A 16718-nucleotide genomic window follows, 5' to 3' on the forward strand; every position below is an offset into this window, starting at 1 on the left:
TCTGGAGGTCCGCAGGTTGAAGACCACTGCTCTATAGGACCAAAGTAGGTCAGACAGCTTTGTGGTGCTGTCCAGTTGTTTTAGGGTCTACAGGTTGTAATTCTGAATCCATATGGACATTTAGCAACCTCTGAAATCTGTATAGAAAAGACCAGTTAAAGTTTCTTAAACACCTTCATTTTATTAAAGGGGTACTCCGTCGCTAGACATGTTTGTCTGATTGTGGGGGTCTGGGGAGCCCTGCGATCTCTGCAGCGGCACCCCAGTCATCCGGTGCACGGAGCAAACTCCACCACTCCCCTCCATTTATGTCTATGGGAGGTGGCGTGACGGCTGTGTACTAGCTGTCACGCCCCCTTTCATAGACATGAATGGAGGGGGCGTGGTGTGACGTCAAGATCACGGAAGTTCCAGGCCTCCGGGACCGTAACGCAAGCACCGGCCTGGAGATTGCGTGGCAGGAGGGTCCCTGCGGCTGTAGCCCCCCATCCCCATGTTATCCCCCCCGTGTTATCCTCCAAAGCAAAAAGTGGATCCAGTAGGAGGAAGTAAAAGTCCTTATACTTCTGGCTTTGGCTCAAAAACTGCAGTGGTAATTTTTCAAAAACTCCAGAAAAAATATGTTCACACAGCTTAAAATGTGTGGAATGTCCACCCGAAAAACATGGGTGGACATTCTGCACATTTGATTGTTAAAGGGGTACTACTGTGGAAAACTTTTTTTTTTAAATCAACTGGTGCCCGAAAGTTAAACAGATTTGTAAATCACTTCTATTAAAAAATCTTAATCCTTCCAGTACTTTTTAGGGGCTGTATACTAAAGAGAAATCCAAAAAGAAATGCATTTCCTGTGATGTCCTGACCACAGTGCTCTCTGCTGACCTCTGCTGTCCATTTTAGGAACTGTCCTCCTTATGTGTAAAAAATCTGCTACGAATAGACCATGCTTGTCTTGTGATAATCCTCAACTTACCCTCAAATCCCTACAAATGTTCCAACTGAATTTGCATGGGGTTTTCTTTTGTTTATTTTATTTTATTTTTTTATCAACTGGTTCCAGAAAGTTAACCAGATTTGTAAATTACTTCTATTAAAAAATCTTAATCCTTCCAGTACTTATTAGCTGCTGAATACTACAGAGGAAATGGTTTTCTTTTTGGAACCCAGTGCTCTCTGCTGATATCACAAGCACAGTGCTCTCTGCTGACATCTCTGTCCATTTTAAGAACTGTCCAGAGCAGCATATGTTATGCTATGGGGATTTTCTCCTACTCTGGACACTTCTTAAAATGGACAGAGATGTCATCAGAGAGCACTGTGGTCATGATGTCAGCAGTGAGCACTGTGTTCCAAAAAGAAAATAATTTCCTCTGTAGTATTCAGCAGCTAAGTACTGGAAGGATTAAGATTTTTTAATAGAAGTAATTTACAAATCTGTTAAACTTTCTGGCACCAGTCGATAAAAAAAAAAGTTTTCCACCGGAGTACTCCTTTAAACTCAGTTCACATGCATTATGTTGTTGGAAGCTTTAGAGAAGGAACTTATTTTGAAACGTAAACGTATAATCGACAGAGTGAAGGAGCGTGCAAGTAGTAGGGGTTAATAATAGAACAGAGGTTCACATACAATAAAGGTTTATACTTTTTATGCCTAATTTTTTTCAGTTTTAAGATGAAACATTTTTTTCAAGTATTTTTGTATTTCATGATTACTTACTTTCCTATAATTTCCCCAACAGGAGAACTATTTGACAAGCATGCCAGCTCCCACCACTCCTTGTTCAACACAGAGACTGCTGTGAACCCAAAGACCACTCTGAGACGCAGGAGGACTATAATTGGCTTCTCTCATCATCAGACTCAAGATCAAGAAGAACGAAAGACAACTGCAGTGTCTGAGTCAACTCCTAAAAAGACCCCAGCAGGTATCTGCCCACATCTCTTGGTTCTTTTAACTCTATTATAGCTTCTTCTATAGAGATTTGAAAGGCCTAATAGAACTATAATTAGTTACTGAGGTCTGACCGTGGTGCAATGCTGAATCATGCGCAGCAAATCATTTCTTCAGGCATTCAGCCGATTCAAAAAGATCTAATGTCTAGAAAACGTTAAAGGGGTTTTCTCAATATGGTCATTTTTTTAAAAAGGGGTCAGGGGTACTCACCTGCCAAATCTCTTGTCGCTGCCATTCCAATAAAGCTTCGACCCTTGTTGCTCAATGCTTTCTAGTGATTTGTCAACATACTGGAAATGCCCATTCAGCCAAGACAGGTCACCGCTGTGGCTAATGGTTATCTCAGTGGGCATTTTCTGCATTTTGCACCTCACCAGGAAGCAGTAATTGTCTGGGACCTGGGCACTATTAGAACAACATAGGTATGGGATTGGGTAGGGGAGTATGTATTTTTTTTTTTCTTAAGACACCTTGACTCCTCTTAAAAATGTTTCCCTACTTGAAAAACTGCTCTAACCCTCTACAGTTCTGCTCGGGTTGATGGCCAAGGCTGTAACAGTTTTGCCAGAGCATAGTTTGGGCTAATCATTGGGGCTCTGTCACTGTGGGAGCCTGCTGCTACTTTTGGCACAGAGGCGAGTCCGGTCCTGGCAGTTAACTCCTTACATAATAGTGACCATGGTTTGTAAAAGATCTGACAAGGTGAGGGAGTTCCCTTAGTCACCAAAAGCATGCCGAGATTGTGATCGCTTAAAGCCAGTGATGGCCATGACAGCCGGGAGCCTGGCAAACACTCCCAGGACTGCCATGGCTAAAATGTGTATTACTGGACTGTGCCAGAGGCATAGCCTCATACACTATAATGCCTGTCAAGGTAACACTGACAGGCAATAATAATGCATTGGTACAGTCAGCATTATATAAGTAATAAAAAGGGTACAAGAAAGAAGGACTAAAAAGTGATTAAAAAAACATTAATTAAAAATAAAAGTAAACAGAATTTTTTTTCATAAAAATGGTTTTAGTTTGTAAAAGTGTAAAAAAAAAAAAAACATATATTTGATCTGATGAAAATTACCAAGAAATATAGTTAACACATTAATGACATTGCATTGTGAATACCCTTTAAAAAAAAGGTAAAAAGCTATTATTTTCATCGCACCCTTTTCCCCAATATATGTTATTTTATATCCCACAAAACAAGCCAAATAAATGTGGTATTAATGCTTTCATACAAACAGAATCAAAATGAAATGTTATTTTTACTGTATGGTAAAAAAAAACAAAAAACAAAAAGTGGATGGAAAATGCAAAAAAAACAAAAATTTACAAAAATGAATTAAAGGGGTATTCCAGGCAAAAACTTTTTTATATATATATATCAACTGGCTCCGGAAAGTTAAACAGATTTGTAAATTACTTCTATTAAAAAATCTTAATCCTTCCAATAGTTATTAGCTTCTGAAGTTTTCTGTCTAACTGCTCAATGATGATGTCATGTCACGGGAGCTGTGCATGATGGGAAAATATCCCCATAGGAACTGCACAGCTCCCGGGACGTGAGTCATCAGAAAGCAGTTAGACAGAAAACAGCAACTCAACTTCAGAAGCTAATAACTATTGGAAGGATTAAGATTTTTTAATAGAAGTAATTTACAAATCTGTTTAACTTTCCGGAGTCAGTTGATATATAAAAAAAAGTTTTTGCCTGGAATACCCCTTTAATAAATTATATGTACTCCATAATGGTTCCGATAAAAACTATAATTTCTTTTGCAAAATATAAGGCCTCATACAGCAACACGTAAAAAGCAATAAAAAAAAAAAAAGTTATGCCTGGTGGTAAAAAGTTAAGCTAAAATTCTGGGGGTTAAACATAGCCTTATGCACCAACTACATTTACTTTAGGGATACTCCAGTACTTCCAAAATGATGCCATATCCACAGAACAGGTTCAATCCCTGCGATCTCCAGAATGGGGAGCACAATACTTTATTAACGTGAAAGCTTAGCCAACCTTGTCACCTATACATAAGCCACAATAAAAAATAAAGCATATCAGCATTTGACCACTATCTTCTGAAGTGACCGCAACATTTCCCAATCCACTCACAACCAACCAGAATGAAGCTATATTGCTCATAACCCAAAATGTACTGTCCATCCCCCGCCCTGCTCACCACAGGATGCAGCAATCCTTGTGTAACAATATTAGGAAATTAGGATTGAATATTACTGACAAACATTTTACCTGGGCATATTTAATACTTCACTTTTGTTTCTATTTTAATATTACAAAAGACACGACAATATACTTTATAAAACGCAACAAAGAATGATCTTTATCCCGAATTCCTTGTCTTATAGTTATAATTTACATCCTCATATAGTTCAGCTCAATGTCTCTTGTGTATCCTGAAGACTTCCTTCTTTTGTCCTCAGCTGAATGATAGAACAATTTTCTCAAGAGATGATGATGATCACTTATAAAAACCCTTTATTTACAATAAGAACCTTGTTGGTTTGGATAAAACCTGTAGGACGTGCTTTAAAGAGGTACTCTGCCGAAAAACATCTTCTCCCCTATCCTACATAATTCATCAGACCTGTCTGCCCTCATTCCCAGCTCCTGGGTTGAGTTCTGATAATTATGCATCCATTGTAGGCACCTTTGGCAGTGGGCACTGGTCAGCGTGGGTACTCTGACTGGTCTATAGCTATGCAGCCCAATACAAAGCAAGCTGCGATGTACTGTATGTTCTGAAACCTTTCTATCATAACCAGCATTTTCCAGCAATTTGTAGAACAGCAGCTCTTCTGTGGGATCAGACCAGATGGGCCAGCCATCACTTCCCACAAGCATAAATGGGCCTTGGGCCCCTATAACCCTGTTGCCAGTTCACTGGTTGTCCTTTGTTGGTCAGCTTAGCAATGTTCAAGTTCTCACATACACATATGGACTAAGGTCAAAAGAAACTCAGTAAAATTTCAGTATGTTTTGTAAGCACTGTCACATATGACGTGTTGCAGAGATATATGAAAAGTTGTGATAGGTTGGGTTTTTGGTGTTTAGGCCCTGACTGGTCACTACAACGAACAAGGAGAATTGTGTGATTGTGAGAAGAGTGTTATACAGCTATAAGCCATGTGATTGAGACCTATTTAACTATGGGGATGTATTGTCACACGCACAGAGAGTAGGAAGAAAAAAACTCAGCCATGAGCCTCTCTCTCTGAACACTCAGGCCCTGACCAATCAAAGCTTTTGACTTATGTAGATGTAGACTGATGCTTATGTAGATGATGATTTTATTAGGTCTACCAGGTCTCCTCCTGTATTCTCTATCTTCTGAAAAAACTTGTATTTGCCTTTACAAAACCAGAACAACCTATTTCGATTATACCATGTTCATGCTTCAGTATCAGTGGGAGGCTGACCATTGGGACCCCCACAGAATACAGAATTTAGTTGATGCTCGTCTGCTGATCCATGTACTCAGGGGGAAAAGAACTCCTGTTCACTTTATCAGTTGGGGTCTCAGAGTTTGGACCCCCACTGATCAAATACTTATCACCTATTCTGTGAAAAGGTGATAAGTTATAACTTTGGGACAACCCCTTTAATTTTAATTCCTGTGCTATATTCTAATGTGAAAGAGAAACAATTGGACTGTTGCAAGAGCAGTATTGAAAGGAAATGTTTTTTCTTTTTAATAATCACCTTCTAAATTCCAAACCATTTTATGGTTTAGCTTAGTTGGTCAGAAATTCGTTTTTAAAGGAGTACTCTAGTGCAGAGTATTCCTGCTCCGTCCTGCCCGGGCTGCAAAATAAATGAAAATGAACCATCTCTCACCTTCCTGGGTTCCCACGGAGCGCCACTACAGCTGATCGGTCCTCCGGTCCATCTCCTTCCTACTTCCGGGTGTAACGAAGAGTCACATGGCGCTCAGCCTATCGCCGGCCGAGGCAGAAGATCGCGGCGGCCGGCGATAGGCTGAGCGCTATGTGACGCTTCGTTACACCCGGAAGTATGAAGGAGATGGACCGGAGGACAGATCAGCTGTAGTGACGCTCCGCGGGAACCCAGGAAGGTGAGAGATGGTTCATTTTCATTTATTTTGCAGCCCGGGCAGGACCGAGCAGGAATACTCTGCACTAGAGTACTCCTATAAGGGTAATTCAATGTAATCAATTACTATTGCAGGATTGCATTTTGACATATGGTACTGTATATTCACTATAATTCATGTTTAATTTGTCATTGTATAGGAAACGTCAATGGAGTGACAGGTTGTGAACCACCTCCAGTTCCACCAGATTCTCCACCTGCAAAATCCGAGTCATCCCATGGGAGACACCCAGGAGGAAGAGCAGCAACACCTCATCCTCAGCAGCTGCCATTAAGAAAGACTTTCAGTGATCTTGGTCATATATTACAATCGCCAAGCAGTATGGATAGTACAAGTATGATATATTCTAACCCCCAATGTAATGGGTCCAAGGACACTACAAACTGGCAGGGAAATTCCTTTAACTATATGACTCCATCTAGCCCAGTAAAAAGTCAACAGGCCTATTCCACTGAGCAAACAAAAAGTTCCACCACAATCACAGCATCTCCTGGAGTTAGTAAAAGTGGCTCTTTTAAAATCAGGAAAGACAACATAAGGACCAATTTAGGGAACTCTAGTTCAAATGCGACTCTGCCATCACCATCTGTTGAACAAACAAAGACAGAAAAATCTAAATCTGTTTTCTATCCTAGCTATTCTGGAGCAAACAATATGACAAATTCTTCAACTCTACCAACATCGTCCAGTGAGTGCACATTCAGAGAAAGATCACTGTCAATGCCCACGGACTCTGGTTCCATGTCTTCAGTAGACATTACTTACGCAGAAAACAGGAGAGGAAGTGGAGACTATGCTCTTAACTATCCCAGTGGAAGCTCTGAGGAAAGCACAAGTACAGAAAATGTTTCATCCATGGCTGACCAAGAAAACCCAGAGCGTAGAAGATCCAGAAGTATCTCACTGAGAAAGCCAAAGAAAAAGCCTTCTCCTCCTGCACGTAGTGTTTCCTTGATAAAAGATACATCTGGTCAAAAACTACAGCCAGTAAATACCATGCCAAAGGACCAAAGACCTAAAAGCCTCTGTATTGCATATGATAGTCAAGGAAATAGTTATGTTCAGACATCAATGCAAGGTACTGCCACTATGCCAACATCGAGAAGCATGCATTTTAATCAGAACTGGAATTACAGTGATTGTAGGTCCAACGATTTGCGTAGGACATTATCTGGCTCCAGCACAGCAACAGGTACCACAGTCATAGAGTGCAAAAAGGTACAGGGGAGCTCAGAGTCACTTACATCTCTATCCAATTCCAGGGCCACAACTCCATCCCAGGTTTCCACAGAGACAGATTCCAAGATGTCATCACCTGGGAAGCCTCCAGGTTTGATGTCCCCATCTAGTGGGTACTCAAGCCAGTCAGAGACTCCAACTGCAGTACCAACATCTTTAATTTTAGGTCATTCTCCTTATCAGACCAATAGGGTAAGGCCCATGGTTCCTGAAAGAAAATCATCTCTTCCTGCTGTTTCTCCAATAGAAAGAAGTCCTAATATTCGACAGTCTTTTGATTTACCTCTTACCCCACCAACACATCTGGATTTGACTGGGGCAAGAAAGTCTTCAAAGAATAAGCTGAGGACTAGCAGAAACCATTCAGAGTCGACTTTTAGCTCTAAAAATCAGAATCAGAAAACCAGTCCAGTGCAACCCATAATGCCCATGGTAACACAGTCAGACCTACGGTCAATTCGTCTTAGATCAGTCAGCAAATCAGAAGCTGACGACAGTTTGGACATTGTAGATAACATTGATGAACTGACTGATGAGGCTTTCCCCTTGCCAGAAAAAAAGACAAAGCCACCGGTTGCAGAAAAACCTCCAATGTCAAGAAGACCTAACAGTCTTTCCTACAGATCTACTGCTGTGACACCAGAATCACCTGTAATGTCACCATCTTCCCCAGGAAAATACCTTAGAGATCAAGTCTCTCCTCATGATGCATACATGGTGATTGGAACAATACGCCCCAGAAAGAATTATGATAATGATACTCGTGTGGAAACACCTCCATCTTTAGACCCATCCCCACCTCCAGAAAATTACTTCCAAACTACATCATCAGAAATAAGAAGCTTCCTTCACAGCAGTGCTGAAGAAGATGAACTCAACAAGGGGAAGCTATTTCCAGAAAGAATAACCCTCCAGAGCTTAACATATGTAGATAAAAAGAAAGTAAAAGTCCCTCCACCTATTCCTAAAAAGCCTAGTGGGATACACTTGCCAGTTGCCAGTCCACCACCACCAAGTCAAACTGCATCATCTTCTGAACAAAGATTATCCCCCACTGTCACTATGGGTTTTGGAGCCAGCTCATTTCCTGATATTATTGAGTTCCAGAAATATTGTACTGAAGGATTCATTCATGCTGCACAGCCAGATCTTGTATCAGTGGACACATTCCCAGGTAATCAATGTTCACTTTGTAGATAGACTTCTGCTATGGGGGAGAAGAAGGATCAGCATGCTACAATTCAATACTACTTGCAGCTCCTCATTTCCCTCTACCTCTTAAAGGGGTACTCAGCCCCTAGACATCTTATCCCCTATCCAAAGGATAGGGGATAAGATGTCTGATCATGGGGGTCCAGCCGCTGTGGACCCCCGCAATCTTGGCTGCGGCACCCCAGACATCTGGTGCATGGAGCGAACTTCGCTCCATGTCGGATGACTGGTGATGCGGGACGGAGGCTCGTGACATCACAGTCAAGGCCCGCTCGTGACGTCACGGCCATGCCCCCGCAATACAAGTCTATGGGAGGGTGTGTGGCCGTGACATCACGAGCGGGGCGCGGTCATGACATCATGAGGCCTCCAGCACTCCACCCAGCGCTATAAACAAACGCCGGGTGTGGCAGGGAGATCGCAGGGGTCCCCAGCAGTGGGACTCCCACGATCAGACATCTTATCCTCTATCCTTTGGATAGGGGATAAGATGTCTAGGGCGGAGTACCCCTTTAAAATAAATGTGCATGCTCCAGAAATAGCTAGTTCCCGAACAAGCCTGTTGTACTCTAATTCTTCAGATTTTATTTTTTTAGTGTGTTTTTAAGTTGTTGTTGCTGTTTTACTACAGAGAATTTTATATATCCCAGTAAACTTGGGTTCCTACTATTGCCAACCATAGTAAGGCTGGGTTCACACCAAGTTTTGTTAAATACGGTTCCTGTATACAGCTGGGAGGGGGGGCAGGGCTTAATCGCGGCGCCCGCACTCAGCCGTATTCGGGAACCGTATTTAATGTATATCTATGAGCCAACCGGAGTGGACCGCAGCCTCTGGTCGGCTTCGTTTTCGGCCGTATGCGGTTTCCTGACCGTAGGCAAAAACGCGGTCGACCACATACGGCCGAAAATGCAGCCGACCGGAGGCTGCGGTCCACTCCGGTCGGCTCATAGACATACATTAAATACTGTTCCCGAATACGGCTGAGTGCGGGCACCATGATTAAGCCCCGCCCCCCCTCCCAGCTGTATACGGGAACCGTATTTAACAAAACGTGGTGTGAACCCAGCCTAAGAAGGTTAGAAAACAACTGGGTGACTGCTTCCATCTCCTGTGCATGCCAATAGTTACCATCTGAGTGTTACCAGTTGTGAGGGGAGAGGGGGCTGCATACTCTAACACAATCCAATCGGTATTGACTATGTAAGACTGTGCAGGGCTATGACCCTTTAACTTGGGGAATTAGTAATGATAATTTGACAATTCATAAATGTTCAGGAGAAATAACTGGAGAACAGCTCAAAAGATTCATAAGAAAAACATGTTTCAGAATAGTTTTTTCATGGACATTGTAAGTATTTACTAAAATCAACATGTCAAGTGTGGTGAAAGGTCCTTTTTAATGTTAGCCAAATTAGGCAAGGTAGATACTTTCCAGTAAAAAATCCATATTTTTTCCCTTTTTGTGCTGTTTAGAAAATAAGAGCTGATCATGTGCCATTGCAGAAAGGGCATTTTATTTCTCAGGAAGATGAGGCACTTTATTAGTTCCATGTGCTAAATGCAATTCTAGCTAAAAGATTATTTGTCCTTCACTTGGTGTTACTGATCATAGATGGCTGGTTTAAAAGCCTACAGTCTTTCAATACACAATGTGGGACACTAGGTATTAGGGTGAGAGCGTAGTGGCTGGGTGCTCTATAAACCCAGTATCATATCAGTCAAAAAAAAAATAAGCAGGTACATTATAATGAATGCAACAATTCTTCTTTCTATATATATATGTTTCATAAATGTTACAAAAATCCAACAATAAGTATTCACCCAAAGTGTGTCAAATAGTCCGCAAGATGTTAGCAGGAGACATATAAGGCTTCTCAGGCTTCCATGTTCAACTGCACCAGCACTCTCTTATTCGCACATCTCCATTCATTGCAGGTCTGGTAGGAACGACTGCAACGTTTCAGAGGCTACACCTCCTTTGTCAAGCATGCGTTCCTACCAGTACTGCAGTGAATGGAGACGGCCGAGTAAGAGAGTACTGGTGCAGTTGCACATGGAAGCCTGAGAAGCCTTATATGTCTCCTGCTAACATCTTGTGGACTATTTGACACACTTTGGGTGAATACTTATTGTTGGATTTTTGTAACATTTATGAAACATTGAAAAAAACAAGGAAATTCAAGCTCAATTGCAGATCCAATAGTCACCATTATTCACAAACAGCTATATGGAACACAGGTACATGGAAGGATGTAACGCGTTTCGGCCAGGTGCTGGCCTTACTCATTTGTATGAGTAAGGTCAGCACCTGGCCGAAACACGTCACATCCTACCATGTACCTGTGATCCGTGTAACTGTTTGTGAATAAAGATGACTATTGGATCTGCAATCTGGAGTTTCCTTGTTTTTCCAGTGTGTCTTCAGGTGCAGTCCGCACCTCCTCCGTGCTCGATATCTTGGCATCAGGGTGAGCTGATTCTATACTCTATTGCATTTATGAAACATATATAAAGAAAGAAAAAATTTTGCATTCATAATAGCGTATGTGCTTATTTTTTGACTGGTTTAAAACCTGTAACAGCCAACATAGACTAACGTGTATATGGCTGCATCTGCAGAGCGATCATTCATTAGATGATTGTTTGCTCAACAGTTGTTCAAACATTAACCGAATCTAATCGAATGTATATGTCACCTTGAAAGGGTACTCACCCCCTATACATCTTATCCCCTAAGATAAGGGATAAGATGTCAGATCGTAGGGGTCTCCGCTGCGGCACCCCAGTCATCCGGTGCATGGAGCGAATTTCGCTCCGTGCTGGATGACTGGCGGTGTGGCGCATGCAAGTCTATGGGAGGGGGCATGACGGGTGTCACGCCCCCTCCCATAGACTTGCATTGAGAGGGCGTGGCGTGATATCATGGGGGGGTGGAATGGGGGGCGCGGCCGTGACGTCACGAACCTCCAGTGTCGCAGCCGGCATTCTAAACGAATACCAGGTGCTGCAGGGAGATCGCGGGGGGTCTCAGCGGTGGGACCCCCGCAATCAAACATCTTATCCCCTATCCTTTGGATAGGGGATAAGATTTCCAGGGGCAGAGTACCCCTTTAACCCATTGTACCGTAATCTTTCAGTACGTGTTGTTTTATCTCATTGTGTGTTTGTACTATAGGAAACCACATAGAAATGCAGGAGGAAAACAAATGTGTATCAAGTAAAACAGCAGAATCCATAATAGAAGATGATGACGAGGTGTTTGTGAGTTCCCGGACCACTGAGGATTTGTTCACAGTCATTCACAGGTATGAACTCTGCTGCTAGAAGTCACTGCTTTAGTCTGAATCATTTCTTACATTTGGACAAAGTCAACTTTGCTTTATTTCATTTCTCAGGTCAAAAAGGAAGTTATTGGGTTGGAAAGACTCTGGAGACTCATTTGGGAGCCGACAAAGTTCAGTGTCACCAGTCAAGAATTCCTCAAGCTCAAACTATGACTCTTCATATGGAACCTTAAGCATAAGCCGGACTTCCAGCAAAAATGAAGACTTTAAGGCTCTTCTCCAAAGGAAGGGCAGCAAGAGCAGCATAGGAAGCCGCCCGTCAGCTGCAGAGCTTTTAAAAACCACCAATCCTTTGGCAAGGAGGGTAATGAATGAGTTTGCTCCAGAAATAGAAAAGAGCGGCAACACCAAAACGTTGCCCTGATAACCTTCACAAAGGCTTGTAGAACAAACACTGTAATCTTAAATACAGACATATATGCCAAATCCTCCTCCTAGCCACACAGGGATTTACTTACCATCGGTAGACATCTGGCCTTGCACAGTGCATGAACTAAAGAGTGCATTAGGCCATTTTCCTAAAGGGATATCTGATTTACAGATTTACAGGAAATAAATCTGTACCTCCAAATTTTGGTGAATTGATCTAGAATACTCTAAGCGGACAGTAGTTTCTAAGCCATGTCGTGAGACTTTACTTGTTATAAAAATGTGACATCGACCACATGTCCTTCCTAGAATGTACAGGAATACGTGCATGGAATCCAGATATTGTTTTGCAATTACTATAAGCTTTGCATTTTGTAGTATATATTTCATTTTATATATAGTTCTCCCATCCAAGATAGGAGATCAGAAACCAACATAACTTGGCAACCCTCTATTCTCTACTATAAATAGTAGAACATAACACACTGAAATAGTATATAACATTGATACAAAACACCAATGGATTCATATATTTCTACTAACAATAGATCCAACTTACAGTGTAAAATGCAAATCTTTTCAACACCTCCAACCTAAATAAAAAACACAAAAACATATCTTTTGGAAACCTATTTGAGCTGTTTTGCAAAGGCCAAACATATTGTCATGGGATTTTTTGCATACGTATCTATGAATGTAACCATTACTGCTTTTATTTATACTGGATTAACTTTTCATTGGTAGCGGTCCTTTAAATGGTGGCATATGTCACATCTTGTGGTTCAATCTCTATCCTAGATTTAGTGGCCTTTTAACCTAATACAGTCATGTAAAGGAAACATGTGTGGGCTTTATTCTGCAATCTTTCTCAGATGCAAATTTAACTATTTAGTGTAAGAGTTTATAAAATTACTGTATACTGGTGGTGTTTATGTACATGTAGATACTGCCAGCTATTCAGCTAATATTGTGATGTATTGCAAGTCACTGTATCTTCTAACATTTGACCTGCACAGGAGACATGATATAAGGTCATATGAAAAGCTTTTACAGAATTATTTACTGAGATAGCAATGTGAATATTTTACCATCTGTGAATTGACAATCATAAGTCTGAGATAAAGTCCTTGTGACATCATGACAGCGTAAAAAAGTCCATGGAGCATGTATATAAGATGCACAGCTAGTTAAAATGTATGTAGATGGACTATAAAGAATTACATTATAAGAGAATACAATGGCACTGTTTGTCATTCTCCTTGAGAAGTGGCCCTTGATACATGCATGTAGGTAAATATTGATTAACTATAGTTCATTTATAGTTACTTTTTATATCGGTCCTTTATTGGTCTACTATGTAGGTAGTGAGGACTTTTAGACACTTTTAGAAATTTCCCATTGACCACAGTGATTCCCATAAAAGCAAAGGGGTTGTCCAGTTATAGAACTTTTCTTCTAGAAGAGGTCATCTCGGTTTAAAAAAAAAAAAGAGAGAGAGAGGAAGCGAAAGATAGAGGATACTTATCAGCACAACCCTCCTCTACTGCCTTTTTTGACCCTGCTTGGGTCCCCAATGAAGAGTGCTTGGTAGTCCTGTCCCGACACAAGAAAATGCCCACTTAGCTAATCAGTCTCTGAGGCCGATCACCTTTGAGGCATGTGATGGCATCTTCAGTAATTTAAGATGGGCTCAGAAAGTACTGATCTGTAGGGACCTGGGCACCATTGGAATAGGTGAGGATTAAAGGGGTTATCACCAATTGACAGGATAGGCAATATGTATATGATTGGTGGAGGTCTGACCACTTGGACAATCACTGATCCAAAGAGCAGGGGTCCTCTGTTTCCTGAGTCTGTGAAATAGTAGTCAAGAATACACACTGCATTTCAATTTACTGGCTGTAAGTCTATGGAAGATAGCCAAGCGCTGCACTCAGGGACTTACGTTTTCGTAATCGGTGGGATGTCAACAGTCAGAGAGCCACCAATCAGATACTTATTAGCTATCCTGCAGATTGGTTATAAGGTGTATCCTTGGAATAACCCCATTTAAACCTAACCCTCTTAGCTGGTATCACTGCAGAAATACATGGCAAATGATACATAGTTGAGTCTTCTCTTTGCTGCTGCTCCTTACCTAGACTGGGGGCATTTTTGGGTCCCGTAAGTCCCGGCCTAACAGCTGTCAGTACAGATCACCAGACCTAAAGTGAGACATTTGCATTTGGACGCAAAAATGTAAAACCGGGCAATGCTAACATCTAAGACCCCTTGTTAACAAAAAGTCATCCTCAGCTTCCACAGCTATGGCTACACTATTACTTTCTAATAGAATGAGCACTTTTACCAAAACCAACTCCTTCGAATAGGAAAGACAACTAAGTTCCGAAATCCATGTTCATGTGTCCTGCCATGAAACTCCATCTTGCAGATGACAGTATTAAAAATTATTACAATTACAAATTGTCTGCTGTATAGAGCCACATACCTGTATATGTAGTCAGGAAACTGTATGTATCAGAACAGAGATACAACCTTTGTAAGATGTTCTGTAAGCACAGCCCAGATTTCGCATAACTTTTGCAGTCCTTGAGAAATGGAATGGAGGTGACAAACATACAGTGTGTAACCATAAAATACAGTCATTTGTGCTTCTCCAAATGTTTCAAGTATTTCACCCTCTCTACCGGATAGGCTGACAATAGGCAACATGCAACACTGCTCCATGGATCTGGTTTACCGAACTGTATAAAGAAGCACTGTACAAATAGCCGTGGATTACAACTGTGCCATCATGCTATACTAATTGTTAATCCGCATCACTGTACAGTAAGGTATCTTATAAATATATATACATTATAAATATATATATACATGTATATCTGGATGTTGTACTTTGTAATTACTCTCCACACAGATCTCAGTTACTATTGGAAACATTGGAGCCTGGTGCTATGATGATGCTTTCAATCTCTGTTTATTCATAAGCTTTTAATTATGAAGGAGGTCACTTCTTCTCAGCCTACTTAAAGGGGTACTCCACCCCTAGACATCGCGGGGGTCCCACCACTGGGGACCCCCGCAATAAAGAATGCAGCACCCACCTGTTTCTTGTCCGGAAGCGCTGGAGGGTCTGGGTCGCGACCACGGGAACGGAAGTCCGTGACGTCAGAACTCCGTCCCCGTGTGACGACACGCCCCGTCCCCTCAATGCAAGTCTATGGGAGGGGGCGTGACGGCCGTCACGCCCCCTCCCATAGACTTGCATTGAGGGGACGGGGCGTGACGTCATACGGGGACTGAGTCGTGATGTCACGGACTTCCGTTCCCTTGGTCGCGACCCAGACCCTCCAGCGCTTCCGGACAAGAAACGGGTGGGTGCCGCATGCTATATTGCGAGGGTCCCCAGCGGCGGGATCCCCGCGATCAGACATCTTATCCCCTATCCTTTGGATAGGGGATAAGATGTCTAGGGGTGGAGTACCCCTTTAAGGGTTAGCAAGGAGAATATTGCATATTCCAGGACTGTTCTCCAAAACTGAGGATGATGATAAGAATTTGTGTATAATTTCAAATGTATTCATTCGTATTGCCTTTTACTTTGCATCCAGGTAATAAAATGTATTGGTTTACTAAAAATATATACATTTATATATACTGTTGTTTCTTTTTTTGTGTCAGTGCGATACATAGTAAGATGAGGTCACCTAAGCAATAGTGCCTTTATCTTTTGCTGCTATTAAAGGGGTTATCCAGGAAAAAACTTTTTTTTATATATCAACTGGCTCCAGAAAGTTAAACAGATTTGTAAATTACTTCTATTAAAAAATCTTCATACTTTCAGTACTTATGAGTTATTTAAGTTGAGTTGTTCTTTTCTGTCTAAGTGCTCTCTGATGACACGTGTCTCGGGAACCGCCCAGTTTAGAAGCAAATTCCCATAGCAAACCTCTTCTACTCTGTGCAGTTCCAGAGACAAGCAGAGATGTCAGCAGACAGCACTGTTGCCTGACAGAAAACAACAACTCAACTTCAACAGCTGATAATTATTGAAAGGATTAAGATTTTTTAATAGAAGTAATTTACAAATCTGTTTAACTTTCTGGAGCCAGTTGATATACATAAAAAAAAAAGTTTTTTTCCTGGAATACCCCTTTAAATCCTTCGGTCCTCAGACAAATATGACATAAAATAATGTTTAAAGGCAAACTCAGGAAGAGGAAATCTGGAGGAGGTCTCAGTACTACAACCACCAATGGGCTGCCTTGTAATTCTCCTTCATAAAAAAACTCAGGGTCAATTCTGAATCCAAACAAACAAACAGAAAGGATAGTCAGCACGCCGGATCAAAAGATAAGGGGACAAAAGAAGTACCTTACCCCAAAATGACATCCGGGTAATGCTCTGCTGGAAAACCTTGGGTCCCAGCATTCATATGGATGTTATTTTGACATGAAGCACCTG

General features: G+C 41.6%; 1 protein-coding gene across 2 annotated transcripts in view; it reads left to right on the forward strand.

The window, feature by feature from the left end:
* The window catches only part of NHSL2 (NHS like 2), a 148564-nt gene extending 133262 nt beyond the window's left edge, over nucleotides 1–15302 (forward strand). The window contains exons 5-8 of one of the 2 annotated variants that reach the window (XM_056540632.1): nucleotides 1740–1925; nucleotides 6227–8500; nucleotides 11717–11846; nucleotides 11937–15301. In XM_056540632.1, coding sequence (XP_056396607.1) covers nucleotides 1740–1925; nucleotides 6227–8500; nucleotides 11717–11846; nucleotides 11937–12249 — 2903 coding nt within the window. In that variant the 3' untranslated portion in view covers nucleotides 12250–15301. Of the gene's footprint in view, nucleotides 1–1739; nucleotides 1926–6226; nucleotides 8501–11716; nucleotides 11847–11936 lie in introns of both variants that reach the window. The other variant, XM_056540633.1, reaches the window with a different exon arrangement.
* Nucleotides 15303–16718: the final 1416 nt, after the last annotated feature.

The sequence above is a fragment of the Hyla sarda genome, chromosome 9, assembly GCF_029499605.1.
Source record: "Hyla sarda isolate aHylSar1 chromosome 9, aHylSar1.hap1, whole genome shotgun sequence".
Taxonomy (NCBI): Eukaryota; Metazoa; Chordata; class Amphibia; order Anura; family Hylidae; genus Hyla; species Hyla sarda.